The sequence below is a fragment of the Pelobates fuscus genome, chromosome 3 (assembly GCF_036172605.1).
Source record: "Pelobates fuscus isolate aPelFus1 chromosome 3, aPelFus1.pri, whole genome shotgun sequence".
NCBI lineage: Eukaryota > Metazoa > Chordata > Amphibia > Anura > Pelobatidae > Pelobates > Pelobates fuscus.
Genome location: NC_086319.1, coordinates 42,416,357 through 42,436,759, shown reverse-complemented (window position 1 = coordinate 42,436,759; position 20,403 = coordinate 42,416,357). Strand labels below are relative to the sequence as shown.

General features: G+C 43.0%; 1 protein-coding gene across 5 annotated transcripts in view; it reads right to left on the bottom strand.

Moving 5' to 3' along the window:
• PPP1R12A (protein phosphatase 1 regulatory subunit 12A) overlaps window positions 1–15,570 on the bottom strand; it is a 90,653-nt gene extending 75,083 nt beyond the window's left edge. For all 5 annotated transcript variants that reach the window (XM_063446963.1, XM_063446966.1, XM_063446962.1 and 2 more), the window contains exon 1: window positions 15,095–15,570. In XM_063446963.1, coding sequence (XP_063303033.1) covers window positions 15,095–15,331 — 237 coding nt within the window. In that variant the 5' untranslated portion in view covers window positions 15,332–15,570. The remainder of the gene's footprint in view (window positions 1–15,094) is intronic.
• Window positions 15,571–20,403: the final 4,833 nt, after the last annotated feature.

The window sequence follows — 20,403 nt, the reverse complement described above, 5'->3', positions numbered from 1 at the left end:
CACATAAAAGTTAAATATATTTTGCCAAAAAGTAAAACACTGATCAGGCAATTATTTACAAGAATGTGGGAAGGCTGTGTCGTATGTGAACCAATACATAATATAATGTGTTCAAATGAACTTTTTTTATGCTGTGCATTAATTATAATGGTCACTGGTTACCAAGGTAACAAGAATATGTAACAAAAGCTAAGCCAGCAGGTGGTTTACGGTCCAAATAGAACACCAATGTGAAATAAAAATGTGATATGATTTTAAGGTAATTTTAAGTAATGCCTAGTGCACACACGAATCTTGTGTTGGGCAATATTTTGTATTTCTTGATCAAACACATTAGCATCACACTTTGGTAGCCAAGGCAATGTAAGGGTCCCTTACAAATGCTCACAAAATGAAATGCATCACCAAAATCAAGAGGAAGACAAAACTATGGGGAATAGTAGGTAAAAGGCACTATAAACATAAAATTCAGAAAAAAAATAAAAAATTTAACTCCAGTATGTGTAAACACACACACACACACACTATATATATATATTTTTTTTTTAATTGTATTTTATTTTTTTGCAGTGTGCACTTGTGAATATATTTAGTAGCATTTCTATGGATTTGTCAGCTAATATCCACATCAACATTTGTGTATATTTAAGGACTTCTATCTAGTACAATTTTAAAAGGTTTGCATTTTTCTTGCAATTAAAATACGATCCCCTTTTTAATGATTTTAATAACTCTGTAAACCTGGCATATGGCTCAGGAGAGGGTTAAATGTACATCCGGTAGGTTGAAATCTAACAAAATCTTACAAACCACTAAAGAGTTTTACAGTAAATTGTTAACATTAAAGCAGGCAGCTTTACATTCCTGATTAATACCATGTTCTCGTACGTTACTTGTATACATTAAGTGACATAGTGGTATTCTTTATGTGGATGACAGAGAACAATATAAATTTTATATTGATGAGTATGAGAGAGAAATACATGTATTACATTTACACACAGAAAAAAACAAAAAACACACACCTAGAATTAAACCCATTAAGTACACTCTCAAATAAAAACATAACAGCTGTCTTGGCTTACCCGCTCCCATTACTATATTAATAAAATGAACACACTAAGCACTATAACTAATACAGCCTTCTTTATCAGTTAAGGTGCAAGAAGTTCCCTTCCAAAATAAGTAGGTAAACTGTTTAAAAAGAGTATGATAACATACCTGAGGTCTACCAGGCATCAGCCAACACCTGCAATGAGCTTCCATTAGCTCCACTGAGCACATTGATTGAGTGCGTCACTGAGTCAACAAACACAGCTCTGCACCACCAGGCTTAGCTCCCTGGCAGAGCTTCTGGTTGTAGAGAAGGCAGCGGGTGCCAGTGAAACCAAGTAAGTTGTCAATACAATACAAATCCCAGGCACCAAGTCTCCATGGCAACTAGGAATTTTGTCCTGGCACCTGGGATTTGGCAGCCCATTCCAGATAAGGAGCTGCGAGGGAGCTGTAATCTTCCTGCTCTGTTACTTTGTGCGCCGGAATATGACATCACTCTATAAAAAATAAAAAAATAAAAATGTGCAGCAGACCACCCACCTCAACTCACCTCCAGCCTGGCCACTACGTGACCCCTAGGGTAGGGAGGCTGGGCCTGCCTCCATGGCGGATATCATCAAGCTTAATGATCCCAGCCAATCCAATGCATTCCCATAGAAAAGTATTGGGAAGCTATTGCACATGCGCTGCAAAACTGCGCCAATCAGTATGTACTCAAAGAGATGCATCTCTATGGAAAATGTTCAGCACATCCATGCAGAGCGTGGAGACGATGAATTTAAGTGCTGTACACTATGCAGCATTTTAGTGCCCATCTGCAGCAATGTAAACAAAGGCAATGTTTACACTGAAAAGCTTGCAGAGAAAGGCTATATACACCAGAACCACTACATTAAGCTGTACTGGTCATGGTGACTAGAGTCTCTTTAGGTATTGTATTTTTGTTGTTAAAAATAAGGCTGTGTAAGCTTTAAAAAAAATAAAATGTCTCCTTACTTTTTAGCTGACTCCTAGATTCAAAGCAAATTTGTCAAGCCCTGTGTCAAACCATTCTTAGACTGACTTCTTACTCTGGGGTGGGCACCAAGGCACTCTTGGCATCATAACTATAGTTGGCTGTAGCCGTTTTGGTGTTTAAGTGTTACTTTACCTGAAACTTCAATATATTCAGAGTAGCAGAAGAGGCACATGCACATTTTCCCCCCCACACTGCTGCTGAGAAACAGATTGATACAGATTAAAAAAAAAAAAAAAAAAAAAAAGACTGCAGCACATTCAATACACCAGGGGAATCCTTTCCTGTCCCATAAAATGTACAACCTGTTTAGCTATTTGACTTAATATTTAGAATTTGTGTAAGTTGTAAGTTATTGAACACAGTCATAGAATATGACCAGTTGGATCTAAATTTTTCAAAAAGGTATGCTTGAAGAAATAGGTGTCCTGAGCACTATATTTAAATGGTAGTTGTCATAGTACCTACAACTTACACTCTTTAGAAAGAGCTTACAATTTTATTCATACATTGTGCCAGCGTCCGCGAGCCAATGTATATACTGTGAGGAAAAACCTATTTAAAAACATGTCTTCTAGCTTTCAGGCAATTTTTTTGGCATAGGCTCTTTGCCCAATAATTGACTGACAAGGAAGAGTAGAAAAGGCCTCCCACAGGCACTCCATCTGCTCCCTACACATTGTAACCACAGAACATGCGCTATGGTTGCTATGGTAACTCCCTAACCACCGCTGCTAAAACTGGCTAAGGAGTATAGCAACTTGGTAATTAATGTCATGATATTCAGATGTCAGCACAGCCAGTGTGTCCCCAAGCAGGGCAAATTAGAGAAGGCTGCAGGAGGAGCAAGAGAGCATCAGAGATGGGAGTAACAGAAGAGCAACAACCACAAAGCTGAAGACATGGTGGTGATGGATACGAGGTAAGGTGATTATAAAGGACAGGTACACTTTAATGGTAATGATTAGTGCATACTAATAATGTCAAACTATTCAACAAGGAAAGATGTGTGTTCATTATGTATTTTATCTAGAATTCTAGATGCCATTATTTCCCAAATAGTACTGTATCTAAAATCAACCTCAGAATGAGAAAAGCCAGCATTGATCTACAGGGAATCAAACCTGAAACTCTGACAGTGTGGCTTGACATCTCTCTCTCTCTCCTGACTTTCTGAAGTTCAAGTAAATGAAATAAAAAGCACAAGCGTTTTTGGTGTTTTTGTTAGTAGCAAATGTTAAAGAAACTATAAGGTCAGGATCACAAACATGTATTCCTGACCCTATAGTGTTAAAACCACCATCTAGCCCTCCTGCCCCCCTCATGCCTCTCTAAATATAGCAAATTCTTACTTGTATTCAAGGCTGAAGCTGCTGGCTCTGCCCTGTCTGCCTCAGACCAGCAAGCAGTCTGCTGACATCATCAGAAGTGGTAGCCTGATCCAATCACAGTGCTTCTCCATTGGATTGGCTGAGACTGACAAGGAGGCAGATCAGGGGCAGAGCCAGCATTATTCAAACACAGCCCTGGCCAATCAGCATCTCCTCATAGAGATGAATTGAATCAATGAATCTCTATGAGGAAAGTTCAGATCTGCATGCAGAGGGAGGAAACACAAGGTTTGGATGCATTTTAGGCAGCCATGACCCAGGAAGGATCTCTAACAGCCATCTGAGCAGTGGCCAGTGAAGTTATCACTAGGATGTAATGTAAACACTGCATTTTCTTTGCAAATACAGTGTTTACAGCAAAAGGATTGAAGGTAATGATTCTACTCACCAGAACAAATTCAATAAGCTGTAGCTGTTCTGGTGATAATAGTGTCCCTTGAATTGCTTATATTCAGGTTTTACAGTTAAATCACAGCTCCAAGGGATACACTATTGCCAAACCCCTATGGTTGTCATTTTTTTCCCTGCAAAATACTGGGATAGCAGTCTACAATCAAACTACCATCAAGGGTAGTCTAACTTATGTTAAAAAGAATGCAGCTAACATTATGGTTAATCCACTCCAGAACAATCAATACATTGGCTAAAGGGTCTATGCAGAGTACTGGCTTACAGATGAGAATTAGCAGCCTGAAAATATTTCTTCTGCACAGATACATTTCACTCTTTGAGAAAGAGTATAGGAAAGTAGTGATAGGTGTCACATTGTTCGGACATCAATGTCCAGTCAATGAGACCGGCATGCCAATCGTGTAAGACACCTTGTTTTAAAAAGTGTTTACATGCAGAGCCAGAAGCATCAGAGGGGTGGGATGTAAGCAGGATCATGGTTAGGAGTTTCAATGCTGGCTATGGTGTAAACAGACACAATTTAACCCCTTAAGGACCAAACTTCTGGAATAAAAGGGAATCATGACATGTCACACATGTCATGTGTCCTTAAGGGGTTAAGCAACTAGAATCGATTCTGAATTATGTTTGCTCACAATCTAACCAAATCAGAATTATCCAGATTGAAATCCTTTTTAACTAATGTGCATGCTTTCCTATAGCATTTTGGGTGACGCTGGATGTACTCATGCATATAATGAGGACGTCCAGCGACAGTTAGGCGTCCAAAAGTCGCCTAACAACCCGGAAGTCCCTCTTGTGGCTGTCTGGTAGACAAGCACTAGTGTTGGTTTTAACCCTGGCATGTAATTATTGCAGTTTATTATTGCACCCAGATCAATGAGCTGAAGTGGCCTGGGTGCCTAGTGTCCCTTTAAGTGTGGGCTTGCCGTTAAAGGGCACCTGTCAACATTAGGGGAAACAAAAATATATGACAGGTAGTACACAAGTTTAGAATAAAATAAAATATGCATTTGCTAGCAAAGTTATTATTTGTTTTACCAATGAGCTCTGAAGTCAGCGTAAAGGTAAGGACTACAAACATTGCACATGTGCGGCTGCCAAAATAAGATCATAAAAGTATGCCAAATTTTCAAGAGAATCTCTATGACTTGAAATAGATGTGCACAAATGCCATGAACAGCTTCAAGCAATTGAAGTGGTTATGGTGCATGGGATCTATAGGTATGTTAACCCCCTTATTTTATTTTTTTAAATAGGGTATGCCAACACCCAAATGTCTAGCCTCTTAGAAGTCTGAGCACTTGCAGGCTCCAACAGCCTTTAAGGCTGGATGGATTTGAAAGTACAATATAGGTGGGAAGACCACACCTAATCACCTAGCCCTATTTACATCCTGTAGTAAAAATAGATTAATATCCGCTCTACGTGCTTTTACAACTACATAACTTTCAAGGATCACTAAAGGGTCAGGAATACAAACATATTTCTGACCCTATACTGTTAAAACCACCATCTAGTCCCCCTGGGCCCCTCATGCCTCCATAAATATAGTAAAAATCTTATTGTATTCAAGCTTGAAGCTGTAACTCTGCATGCTGTTAGACTCAGAAAAATAAGCAGTGTGCTGACATCATCAGAAGTGGTGGCCTGATCAATTCACAATGCTTCCAAATAGGATTGGCTGAGACTGACAAGAAGTCAGATCAGGGGCAGAGCCAACATGATTCAAACAGTCCTGGCCAATTTGCATCTCCTCATAAAAAGATGAATTGAATCAATGAATCTCTATGAGGAAAGTTCAGTGTCTGCATGCAGAGGGAGGAGATACTGAATGTTTGGATGCATTTTAGGCAGCCATGACCCAGGAAGGATAACAGCCAAGGAGTGGCCAGTGAAGTTATCACTAGGCTGTAATTGAAACACTGCATTTTCTCTGAAAAGACAGTGTTTACAGCAAAAAGCCTGAAGGTAATGATTCTTTTCAGCAGAACAAATGCAATCAGCTGTAGTTGTTCTGGTGACTATAATGGCCCTTTCACTTTTTCCCCCCACACATATCTGCTTGTGATTTGTAGATAATACTATGAGTGCTTACTTGCAATTTACATCCACTAACAAACTCTTTGAAAATTAATTGAAATTCTAATTGCATTTTTGCTCTTTGTTTGCTCAAGAGTTATTTGGATGATCTGTCCATGTTGTTGGCTTGGTTACTGCTCACGATTGTATTTTAACAAAATCAGCCATCAATTGTTTGCCTGGGATTAATGGATGTGTATGGATGGCTAGGGATAGTTAAAGGGAAACTCCAGTGCCAGGAAAACAATCCATTTTCCTGGCACTGCAGGTCCCCTCTCCCTCCCACCCCCCAATGCCCGGTTGCTGAAGGGGTGAAAACCCCTTCAGTAACTTACCAAAGGCAGCGACGATTTCCCACGTCGCTGCTTCTCCCTCCGCCGCCGCTCCTTCTAGTGATTGCATCAGCCGGTGGGCGAGACTGATCCCGGCCACCGGCTGGGGAGACCTAATGCACATGCGCAATGCCGCACATGCGCATTAGTGCTCCCCAAAGGAAAGCATTGAAAATGCATTTCAATGCTTTCCTATGGGGAAATGAGCGACGCTGGAGGTCCTCACACAGTGTGAGGACGTCCAGCGACGCTCTAGCACAGGTTTCCTGTGCTATGATCCAGGAAGTGCCCTCTAGTGGCTGTCTAGTAGACAGGCACTAGAGGTGGAGTTAACCCTGCAAGGTAATTATTGCAGTTTATAAAAAAAACTGCAATAATTACAGTTGCAGGGTTAAGAATAGTGGGAGTTGGCACCCAGACCACTCCAATGGGCAGAAGTGCTCTGGGTGCCTGGAGTGTCCCTTTAATGCAGATGTTCACCCTGTTCATGCAGATCTGCGTTATGCTCTTCCTGTGCTGAATATGCAACTAGATAGTATCACCAGTCACAACATAAGTGTCCACCATGTGTGCTAGTGCTGACATTTCATGTCTCTGCTCAGCTATACTATATAGCCTCTCTCCTCACCTTTTAATATAGCTCAGGGTTCGACAAATCCCAGGCGCCAGGTCGCCACAACGACTAAACAGCAGTATCTTTCTGGGTGCGAGGTAGCAGTACTCTGCCTGCAGCTACAATCTGCTCCCTTGCGCCGTTTAATAATGGCGAGAGACGGAATATCACATCACTCCGGCCCCATTACAGACAGCGTGCTGGAAGCAGATTGGAGCTGCAGGCAGAGAACTGCTACCTCGCACCCAGAAAGATAACAGCCCCACTGGACCCCAGGGAAAGACCCACTTAGCTCTCCCAAAGGTAAAGACCCTGTCAGAGTGAGTGTGCGCACGTGCGTATAGGCACCTGCCCCTTCCGATCACATGAGGCGTGCGTTTACTCACTTTTTTCCCCATGCCGTGCCAGGTTCGTCGTGGTCCCACCATGGCGGAGATTATCAATCTTTATGATCTCAGCTAAGCCAAGCGCATGCACAAAAGCATTGGGAGGATTTTGTGCATGCGCAGCAAATGTGCCAATCCGCATCTCCTCAGAAATGCATTGAATTAATATAGACTGTAAGCTCGTTTGAGCAGGGTCCTCTTCAACCTATTGTTCGTGTAAGTTTTCTTGTAATTGTCCTATTTATAGTTAAATCCCCATCTTATATTGTAAAGCGCTACAGAATCTGTTAGCACTATATAAATGGCAATAATAATCTCTACGAGCAAATTTCAGCGCCCCCATGCAGAGCTTGGAGACCCTTAACGAGGTGCAGCAGTGACCCAGGACTCTCTAGTGGCAGTCTGAGTGACTGTCACTAGAGGTGTTGCTAAACAGCAATGTAAACACAGCCATTTTTTCTGAAAAGGCTGCAGGGACAACTAAATCAAGCTGACTATAGTGTCGCTTTAAGAATTGCATTTTTCTTGTTGAAAATTACTGGCTCCTAACTTTTTTTAGCTGGTTCCTAGATTCCAAAAAATTCGGCAAGCCCTGTCTTAGCTGTAAGAGATTCCATAACAATGTACTTTTTGGAAGTGAAATTAAACTTTTTCTTTGTAGTAAAAACTACATAAAAGAAATCATTTTTTAGAGAAAAAAAATAAATGTTTAACTTTTTTTTTTTAAATAGGACTGATAACTTGCATCATAAGCAGTAGACGAAGCTGTAGTGGTGATGGTGCTTAGAGAATCTTTAAAAGATAACATCTACAGAACAGTTTGTGTCTTTTAATCTTTAATTAACCAGGATTCAGAGCTTACAGGGGTGAGAGAACTTTGCTATGTCATTCTTATAAGCGACAGGAGACAGCGTGTGCAATGTGACATACTGGAAACAGCAGATAAAAAGAAAAACATACAAAATGGTGTAGATCCTGCAAAAATGCATACACCCTAGCCAAAAAAAGGTCTAAATAAAGAATGAGTTAGCAAAGACAGAAAAAGGCCAGCATAGACATCTGGAAACCAGAGGAAGTCCAGCCTTTAAAAATATTGCAACAAGGGCTCACACTTCCTCATTCACAAAGATACATGGAGGCATTTTGAGATTTGGGAATAAATTGCAGAAAAAGCTGCAGATTAGCCGTTTGTGTGATATCTTTGGAAAAACATATATACAAGTAAATGGAGTTTAACATTTTATTGTAAATAAAATAATTCGCCTCATTTTTAATAACTGGGGTGGGTTGAATGCTGACTGAGGGGTGAAGGTATGGTGAAATATTTATTACCTAGCTATAGCAATACCTAGCAGTAGAATTTAAAGGGACACAGTAAGCACTGCAACTGGTTAAACTCACTGAAGTGGTTATTGTGTCTGGAGTCAAACAGCAGCCCATACCCACTGCCCTGCTTAGGCTAATGAGGAAGTATCAGCCTGAGCAGCAATGGAGATGACATGGTTATAGTGCCCACAGAGTCCCTTTAACAGTCGCTATAAGAAGGACTTAACAGAGGTGCAGGAAACTTGAGTATATGTTTCCTGCTATACCAGATGATCTGTAGAGGAGATGCCATTCAATCCACTGTGTAAGGTTGGGAGTATCACTTTAGGAACAAACCCCTCTCAAAAAGCATTATGGGGATATGCGGGAGGCATAACATGCCTTTATGTTCGGAATCTAGGAGCCAGCTTAAAAGAAAGTTAGGAATCTTTTTTATTTTTTAAACAAACTTAAATTTTCAATGACAAAGATAGAATTCTTAAAGGGACACTATAGCCGCCAGAACCCCTACAGCTTAATGTAGTGGTCCTGGTGTCTATAGCCTGTCCCTGCCTTTTCAGAGAAAAACAGTGTCACCTGTCAGATTGCCATTAGAGGTGCTTTCAATTTCAGCAAAAGTGAGTAAAAAGACCATTCCCATGCAATCGGAGGCGGCCAGTCACCTAAACATTCACACGCACAAGTTATTTGTTTTAACTCAATTTAATTCCACCCAACCTCTATACTTTTGGGAGAGCTGGAGTGGATTGGCTTTCCCTTGGGTTCAGTGGGGCTGCTGTCATCTTAAAGCTCTTCCATCTCTTCCCGATCGTGCACTGTCGTAGCAGAGTGACAGCAAGGAGGCTGCAGCTCCCTTGCCGCATGGCTCCATTCCTTACAGCCTGCCTCCCAACTTCTCTCTCCCAAGCGGCCATTCGCCTGCCTCCAATGGAACAAGCTGACAAAGCACAGGTGACAAGACAAGATTCCTAGTCACCATGGTAACTTGGTGCCTGAGATTTGTTCGAGCCCTGATCTATTACACACCCTCCTCCCTCCCGCCCCCCCCAACCAAAAAAATAAAAACATAAGGTGCAGAAGCATTAAAGCAGCTCTGTCACCTTCTGGATTCTTTGCATATTTTCAAAAGATTCCCAGTGGTGATATCACCGCTTGATTTGTTGTGGCCCATGTGTGCCAGGTAATAACTTTACTTACTAAAGCAGTCCTCTGCGTACTCTGCCATATCCACTTTCTGGATCCTTTTCAATTCCTGACTCTTCACCTGCCAGCAGTTTACCTCAGTTACTTATTCGAGATCAATTGCAAAAGTGCAAACTAATGTCTATTTAAATCACAGCCTCCATAGACAATGCTTTTTTCCCCACAACCTTTACTAGTGACAGCTGGGGGATCTCACAAACTTTACAGCGGTAGCTCCACCTTTTGTTGTCATGTTGTATCAAGCATAGTAAAAAGGCATATGACCAAGTAGTACTTTGTCGTATGTTATATTTTATTTTGATAAATATGTATTTCCTGGGATCATTTACGCCAGGGCTTGCCAAATTCGCTTTACATCAAGGAGCCAGGATTTTTAATGTGACACTATAGTCACCAGAACCACTACAGCTTAATGAAGTTGTTCTGAAATCTACATCCTGCCCTGCATGCTTTTTAATGTAAGTATTGTCTTTTCAGACAAAAGGCAGTATTTACATTGCTGCCTAGTAACACCTCTAGTGAGTCAAACGGCCTCTTGATGTGCTCCCTGGGTCAGTGCCCCATGGTAATGCTCCACATAAGGATGCATTGATTCTCTATGAGAAGCGGATTGGTGCAGCGTGGCTTTTTGCCATGCTTGCACTATAGTCTCCCAATGCTTTCCTATGGGGAAGCATTGGATTGGCTGAGATCGTCACAATGGAGGTGTCACCAGCATGGCATGGGGAAAAAAGGAGAGTAAAAACCTCTCGTGTGAATGGAGGGGGGCAGGTCACCTAAACATACACACTCACTGACAGACCTGCACATTCCCAAACACACACCGATACTGCAACACTCAAGTTTGAATTGTGGGGTGTGTTGGGGGGGTGGGGGCGTCTGTGCTTTGAGAGCAGTTTCGCTGCTATTACCTATTCATACCAATTTTTCAAAAATTGGAAAATTCAATGACCAATGGTATAGGAGACAATCTCAAATTAAGGTGAAAATGTATAAAATAGAATAATGGGTGCTAAATGTAAGCCATCCTATTGGGCTCACCGTGATTTGTGATGATTGTTCATCACTTAGTCCCAAAATAGCACCTGTTTTTCCTTTATAGATATGGCTCTTTGTGTTTTATGCTGGCTAAGTATATCAGATAAAAGCAAAAATATTACTTCTGCAGAAACCTGGCATTTAAACTGCTGTCAAATAGATCTACAATATTTCTTACCTCATCTGAGCCAAGTACGAAACCAGGTGGGTAATCTTTAGAAAGATTTAGTTAACTGAAATCTTCTAACTTGGATTTCAGCTTTATTTGCAATTCAAATGCTATGCATGATGATGTCAAATGTCAAAACATTCAATAACTGAAAGTCTTGTCAATCTGACAGTCACTTGAGTGTTCCGAGACAAGGACTGTGCACCAAAATAACTACATTTATCTTGACATTGTGTTAGCAAGTCAACATGACACTGGTTGCATCTAACTCCATTGTTAGAAATATGCAAACGATGTTTTGGGATGCTGTCCCGTAATTTGAGGGATGTCCAAAAACAAAGGAAGATAACTTTTTTTACTGTTGCAAAACATACATAAAATATTATGCCACATGAAGTAACACCATATATGTTATGACTACACGGCCGGTATCTTATGCAAAAAGCATAAATGTCAGTCAGATTATTAAAAGTGGCATTGTCGCCACCTTTCAAAATGAGTATTTTATAAATACAAAATACTGATGAAATACTCATACTGACTGTTGGAATCAAGCTAAAATTGCAAAGCAGTCAACAGATATACTAAGACAAATTAGGGACTACGTTGTCAAGTATTGTCACTGGCCCAGCCATTAGTAGGGAAAATGCTCCATTTATGAAGGATCCTGTGATCTTGCCGGATCCTCTTTAAAACCTCAGGGTTATACGCTCGTGCATGGGCTAAAGGCACCTAAAGCACCAGGAGCTGAAGAGAACTAGCAGAAAGATCACGGCGGCCGCCAACAGTTACATATTCGGGTAAGAATAACTCACATTCCCCTACACCCCGCAGCCACTGGACACACAGTGGAGCAGCCTCTGTCGGGGCTCTTTGAATTTTATCAAAGACCCCAGATGGTGACAAAGTCGTCTTAAGAGACTAATGAGTTGTGTTGGACAGTTCATAGCTAAAACTTGATACAATAAACAAAAAAAAATAAGCAAAAAGACCACAAATTAACATTTTTATTCATTTTTTTTACATGAATTTTAAAAAAATATGTAGCATTTGTTTTAAATTAAACAGAGGACGTTTAAAAGGTATTTTTTGTTTTTATACATCCAAGTTTTTTTTTTTTTACACATTTTATGGAGTGGATTTATCAGTTTTAATGTGACATTTTTAAGCAGTAGACAGACACACTGCAGTTTAAGCTTGGTTAATTGCTAGTGCTCCTGTACTATCTCCCTGTGCTAACCTGCCCTTATTTGGCCAACACAGAGATTCCAATCAGCCAGCTACACACATAACATGCACAAAGCTTCCATTTTAAAGGGAACTTAACTGCCAACATTTCATCACTTCCTTGCACTGCAAAAGTATTTAGAAAACTAATCTGTTCATTGTGAATAAAATGAAGCACACTAGAAACAAATAAGTCAAGCAAAATTATAATTTTGCAACTGTTAGACAATTGTTCAATCTTTGAAAATTTAAAAATGCAATCTCAGCGATATCTGGAGGAAAAAATTACAACTATAGGCATATTAAGTAGGCGTTTACATGCACTTCACTGGCAAACCAACTGAAAAACTGGATACAACATTTAGAAATAATTCCAACTCCGATATTTGGCCATAATTTTTCAATTTCATTGCAAGTCTCTTGTGAAATTACCACACATTTCATTAGAAATAGATATAATTTACAAAATACAGAAGTAGATATTAAAATCTCAGACAAAAATGATTAACTAGTGAAACTATTTTACTAAAAAAATCAAGGCAAATTACCTAATCTTTTCAAAATTGCATTTTAAGAACCAGAAACAGGTTTACATTTTTATCAATAAAAATGAATTTGCAATCGTAACAGCAACGACAGATGTATGGCAAATTAAACGCCCAACTAAGACAGTCACTTCAGATAGCGCAGGAAATAAAGTCAGCCACAAAACAGTGGTGAAATTAAATGTTAAACACATGTAATATCTCAGTACAAACATCACACAATCCCACATTCAAAAATTGCCACTGTTGGCTGGAAAAGAAAACAAAAATAAAAAGCTTCCTTAAATTGCAGGTAAAAGAAACAATAAAAAACCTGAACAAATGAGTGTAACAATCATATCATAAATAAGCAGGTGTGTTGCTTTTGCAGTATAAAACATTGGTTTACATATCTGAAAAGTGTTACATATACAAGGCCATAAAACCATTTGGGGTTACTAAAGTAAAAAAACAAAAACAAAAAACAAAACAAAGATAGAGAGATATATAGATATAGATATATATATATATATATATATATATGCTAATTTTCAAGGTAAACATTAGTTCCTGTTTGGCATGCTAAATATACACAGGGCAGGTGGGTAAATCCTTAGCTCTGACACTGATCTGTGTATCTCTAACAGTAGTTATACCACACCTTCTGTCTATAATGACATTTATTATTTTTCTGGATATCAAAGAACAAACAGTTATCAGAGAAAACCTGCTGTGACACATTAATACAAACCAGTCACAGCATGGGTCATACAAGCCTTGGTATCACAATATATGCACAATTTAACACATCAAGAATATGCTATCAAACAATGCCAAATTGCAAGATACTGCAATTCTAACTCTGGTGCTAACTGCACTAGTGCAAAGCATACAGACTGCCGGTTGACAGATATATCTTGCACTATTCAGGCCCAAGGGTGGCTTTATTTGTTAAAAACAAGTGTTATTTGTATATTTAAAAATAGAAAAGGCCACAATGTAGGGCATAAACAGCGGATATAGAGAACTGAGAAATGGTGTCTTTAGGGGACAAGGGAGTAAGGTGACAGGCGTTAATGGAAAGGAAATATGTGAAGGGAGACTGGGAGTGGGGTAAGAGGAGAGGAAGGTCCAAATTGAGGGGTGGCCGCATAGAGAGACAGGTGAATTAGGGAACTGATGTGACTAGCAAAGGAAAGGAATTTTGTGAACATTATAGAAAGATTTTTCAAGTCTGGTGAGGATCAGTAGTAGTAGAAATCAGTAGTGAAAATGAATGATTAAAATACTTGAAGACATGAATACATGGTGGGACTGACGGGTCCATCATTTACAGGGCGGCAGAGAAGCATAGGAATTTAAAGCGATTGGATTATAAGAGATAGAGCTGAAGAGACAGGTAGAAATTAAATGTGATGGGAAAGAGACTGAAAAAAGGGAAATAGACGGACTGGCTCAAATTGACAAATGATTACTGCAAGGGGCAAAAAGAGGGAGTTACTAGGTGAAGCACTAGAGAAGGATTCTTACTGGAGGGGTTCAATGTGATGGGTAGGTAAGAGACAACTCATAACACGGGGTGTTGAATGAAAGGGTCATTATTTTGAGCCATCAAGGTGAAGGGTGGGCAAGAGAGCTTAATACTTGGGGTGGGGTGTTGAAAGGAAGGGATTCAAGGTGAACGTGGGTAAAACAGATCAAAACAGAGTGTTGAAAGGAAGGGTCATTACTTTGGGGACATCAAGGTAATGGCGATCATAGAGGTTCTGGGGTGACTGGCTGGGCTGGTATCAAAGTGCCAAGCAGATAAAGGAAGAACAGCTGATCTGACAGGTGGGTGGCAGAGGGGAAGCACAGGGCCCTGGTGAGCAGAGGGAGGTGCCAGGTGGGTACAGGGAGGGGGAGCCAAGCTGTCAGGTGGGTACCGGGTTGTGAGGAGTCAGCTTCAGGGAGGGTAGCTGGGATCTCAGGTGGGTGCCGGTAGGTGGGCAGAGGAGGAACCAAGCTGTCAGGTGGGTACCGGGGAGTCAGACAGCTCCAGGGAGGGTGGCTGGGATGCAGTAGGTGGCAGAGGGAGGTGCCAGGTGGGCAGAGGGAGGGGGAACCAAGCTGTCAGGTGGGTGCCGGTAGGTGGGCAGAGGGGGGTGCCAGGTGGGCAGAGGGAGCCAAGCTGTCAGGTGGGTAGCGGTAGGTGGGAGCCAAGCTGTCAGGTGGGTGGCCGGGAGTGAGGAGTCAGACAGCTCGGGGGGGGGTGGCTGGGATGCCAGGTGTGTGCCGGTAGGTGGGCACGGAGCGGTGCCGGTGTGTCGGCCGGTAGGTACCTGGTGTAAGGCGGTGAGTCCGTCCACATTGGCGTAGTTGATGTCGGCCCCCCGGTCCAGCAGTTTGAGTACCTCCTCGCTGTCCCCGCTGGAGCAGGCGGCCAGGAACACAGCGCCATCGTCGAACTTCACCTTGGTCTTCTTCCGCTTGATGACGTGCGGCTCCAGGTCGGTCTCCGAGCCGATCCAGCGCTTCAGCTGCTCGTTCCTCTTCTGCTTGGCGTCCGCCATCTTCATTCCCACCCCGTAACCCAGCCCCGGGTCCTGCCCTTCCTCCCCTCCCCTCAGCCGGTCACTGCCCGCTCACAGACACCGTCACTGCCCGAACAACAGCAAGCGGCCACGGCCCGTCTCCAGCTCAGCTCCCGGCCCAGCTCCCGGGGGCCCACACCCAGCTCTCCGCCTCCTCACTGACACACAGCCGTCTGCAGGCCCGGACCGGCTGCGCACACGCAGAGCGCGGCCGACACGCTCATTTACATAATCCCGCGAGATCTGCCAGGCGGAGGCTTTCACACTCTCACAGCGCTTCACGGGGCAGGCCCGCCCACGCCTCTCACTGCGGGGAGGAGGACGGATCGCCGAGCCGCGCGCTCTGATTGGCTGCCGGGAGCTCTGACGTCACCGACTGTCTTGTTTTGGAGAGGAGTGAGGGGATGAGTTGTTACTTGTAGGGCAGGAGGCTGGAGCTGCGGGTTCTAATCTGAGGGCTCCCTCTGGGGTACTGTATACAGTGGGCAGCAATGGACAATAATAATAATAATACTGACTGACAGCCAAGAGTTATACAATTAGTGTTTTGTTTTTTTTTTAATATTATTTATTTATTATTATTTTTTTTTTAAACAATAGGATGTAAGGTGTCACAATTTTTATTTGTATATTCTGGAAGATTTTTTATTTTTTTTTAATTATTATTATTATTATTATTATTTTTTCCACTTCTACAGTTTTGTCCCACTTTAGAATAATACTGTGTGAACATTCTGCCTCATTCAGTTTTAAAGATAAAAGAACACAAAAAAAAATAGAATGTTTCTGGTGCAAAATCATACTATATCATATATAAAAAAGGTGCAGATTATTCCATACTATGATATATTTCCCCGGTAAAAGTGTATTTTAGCGTATTTTATTATTTACCGTTTCGTTCACGTGTATTATAGCATATTTTTATTTTTTACATTGCTGTTATGGTGCGCACACTTTGCAGAGCACCCTCATCGGTGTAGCCAGCACCCATTGCAGAGCACCCTCACTGGCACAGACCACACCCTATTGCAGATCTACCTCACTGGCTCAGACAGCACCCATTTGCAGAGCACCCTCACCCCATTGCAGAGCTACCTCACTGGCACAGACAGCACCCGTTGCAGAGCACCCCCATCCCATTGCAGAGCTACCTCACTGACACAGACAGCAACCATAGCTGAGCACCCTCACTGGCACAGACCGCACCCATTGCAGGTATTCCTGTGCACAGACATTGCAGGGGCACCCTCATTGGCATAGACAGTACTTGGTGCAAGACCCAATGAAGGATTTTCCTTGACAGAGCAGCATTGATAACAGGCACCCTGATGGGCACACAGAGCACCCAATGCAAGATATTCCTTTGAACACACAGCACTCAGTGTACTATGTACATACAGCACCCAATGCAGGGTTCCCCAGTGGACACACAGCACCCACTGCAGCGCCCACGGAGGTCCGGAGCTCTTGCCTATTATCCCAGACACCATGTTTTTTACCAGACACAATGTTTTAACTTCATTCACAATGTTTTTACTTTAATAATGACTGTTAATAATAAAATACGCTATTTGCTTTTAATAAAATAAAAAAATGAAATATGCTAAAGTACACTTTTACCTATTTCCCCTGTAGAATTTGAGAGCATAATGCAAACGTGTTTTTATTCACTAAGATCTATCAACGATAGGGTTCGATATCATGGGGTTCAAGCTCATCAAGAACAGGGTCGCTTACTTCCCCCAATCCCACTGCAGGTTAAGTTAACTCTGCATATCCTGAATTAAGCAACAATTAAATTATATTAATGTAAGGGAGGTTTAAAAACATGCTTAAGGTAGGGGCATGTCTACTAAACAGCAAGCAGCTTGTTGCTGTTCGTCATAAAAGACTAGCGACTGGTCAGGTATTGCCTAGTTGCTAATACAATAAAGGAATGAGCTGACACAGGCCCGCGTCCCCCCACAGGGGGCAATAAATAATAAAATGGGGGAGCATGATGGCCCACCCATATCCTCACAATGGGAGATATAAATAATTAATAAAGTACGGGACACACAGTTGGGACTATTAAAATGAATGGGGTGGACTTTATCTCCCTCTAGTTGGCATCATGAGTGGCTGGTGGCGGCTCTAATTACGTCTAATGTCCCACCCAGCCTCTACCCCAGCGGTTCCCAAACTGTGTGCTGTGCGTGACATACACACAGGGGTGGCACAGAATGTTTATAGATCATATGATTATAGCACCAGGGAAACATTACTGCTGAACAGGGGCGCGATCGGGTCCTTTAAGACCGCGACCGATCACTTGTAATGTCGGCCGGCTGGGAGGAAGTGACAGCATGTCACTTCCTCCCAGGGTCATACAGGGAGACATTGCTGGAGGGAGAGGAGCACGGAGAGCTCCAGAACCCTCACTCCCACCAGCAGCAGGACTCCAAGCCAGGGTGGCTGGAGATATTAAAAATATCACGTGTGTGTGTATGTATGAGTGTGTGTGTGTGTGTGTATGTATGAGTGTGTGTGTCAGGGTGTGTGTGTGTGTGTATCTGTGTGTGTGAGGGTGTGCATGTGTGCAGTGGTGTATTTTGAATTTGTGCTGCCCTAGGCATGAACAAATATGGTCACTGTCCCCAATTTAAATTTTCCCCACCCCTTCCTGCAAGACTGCACGCACTTTGACTGACAGACACTCCCACACTGATGCATGCACTGACATACACACTGTTTAGCCAACACACACTTTCACTGACAGACACACACACTCACATACACTGACATACAATGATATACACACACACACACACTGATTTGACACACTGACAGACACACACTATTACACAGACACTTACTGACAAACACACACTGACAATTACACACATTTATTGACAGACACATACACTGACAGACACACTACACATACACTGACAGACACACACTCATTGACAGACATATACACTCACTGACAGACACCCATTCATTCACTGACAGACGCACACTGACTGACAGAGACACAAACTGACAGACTCACACACACTCACAGACACACACACTCAAAGACATGCACACACATAACTGATAGACACACACTGACAGTCACACACACTCATTGACAGACACACACACTCAATGACAGACACATGCACTAACTGACAGACACACTAACTGACAGACACACACTCACTCACAGACACACACACTAACAGACACACACGGACTGACAGACACACACACTCACAGACACACACATTCACTCACAGACACACATACTCACAGACACACACACTGACAGACATACACACATACTAACTAACCGACACACACTCACAGACACATACAAAGTCACTCACTGACAGACACACACACTGACAGACATACACACATATTAACTGACAGACACGCACTCAGGGCCGGCGCTTCCTATAAGGCGAACTAGGCAGCCGCACCCCCATCGCCGGCCCTTTAAATGCCACAGCTGCCTGAGCGCTCTATAGAGAGCGCTCAGGCGGCTGCCGTACTGCCTCACCTCCCCTTCCCTGTAGCGTGGCCGAGCTCCTCTCCGGTCCGCGACTCTGCCGGACTGACAGGAAGTGCACACTGAGTTACAGGGAGGGAGGGTGGGGGGAATATTACAGGGGGAGAATATTACAGGGAGGGGGGGGAGAATATTACAGGGAGGGAGGGAGAATATTACAGGGAGGGGGGGAGAATATTACAGGGAGGGGGGGAGAATATTACAGGGAGGGAGGGGAGAATATTACAGGGAGGGGGGGAGAATATTACAGGGAGGGAGGGGGAGTGAAGAAAATTACAGGGAGGGAGGGGGGGGAGAATATTACAGGGAGGGAGGGGAGAGTGAAGAAAATTACAGAGAGGGAGGGGGAGAAGATTACAGGGAGGGAGGGGGATAAGATTACAGGGAGGGAGGGGGGAGTTAAGAAAATTACAGAGAGGGAGGGGGAAGAAGATTAAAGGGAGGGAGGAGGGATAAGATTACAGGGAGGGAGGGGGGATAAGATTACAGGGAGGGGGAGTGGAGAAGATTGGAGGGAGAAGAAGAGAAGATTACAGGGAGGGGGGAGAAGAGAAGATTAGGGGGGAGGAGAAGAGATTACAGGGAGGGAAGGGGGAGAAGAAAATAAAATTACAGGGGGGAGGGGAGAAGATTACAGTGACCGGGGGAGAAGATGAGGAGAACACAGGGCGGGGGGGAGAAGAAGAGAAGATTACAGGTGGGAGAAGAAGAGATTACAGGGGGAGAAGAAGAGGAGAACACAGGGAGGGGGGAATAAGAGGAGAACACAGGGGGAGATGAGAACACAGGGTTGAGGAGAATGTGGGGGAGGGAGAGACCACTAAAGGAGGGAGGGGTGGTGGAGAGACCACTAGGGGAGGGGGTGAGGAGAAACCGCTAAGGGAGGGGGGGTGGAGGATAGACCACTAGGGGAGGGTGGGGGGAGACGAGAGATCACTAATGGAAAGTCGAGGAGAAAAGGAGACCACTAAGGGAGGTGGGGGGGGGGGAGAGGAGAGACCACTAAGGGGCAGTTGAGATCTCTAAGGGATGGAAGGGAGAGCTCTATAGGACAGGGGGCAGGACAGGGAGCTCTTTCATACTACACACACACACAATGCATCCCTATACACACAGAAACACAACATGCTTCCCTTACACACAGAGAAACACACAATGCATCCATTACACACACACACACACACACACACTGCAACCCTTACACGTAAAGACAATGCATCCTTTGCACATATACACAGAAACACACGATGCATCCCTTACACACACTGCTTCTCTTACACACACACAGAAACAGAATGCATCTCTTACACACACACTGCATCCCTTACATACACAGAAACACACTTTACATCCCTTATGCATACAAACACAGATTCACACAATGCATCCCTTACACACAACAAGAAACACACAATACATCCCTTATACACAAACACACACTGCTTTCTATCCCTTACACAAAAACACACTGCTTCCACTACACACAAACACACTGCATCACCTACACAAACTGGTATCC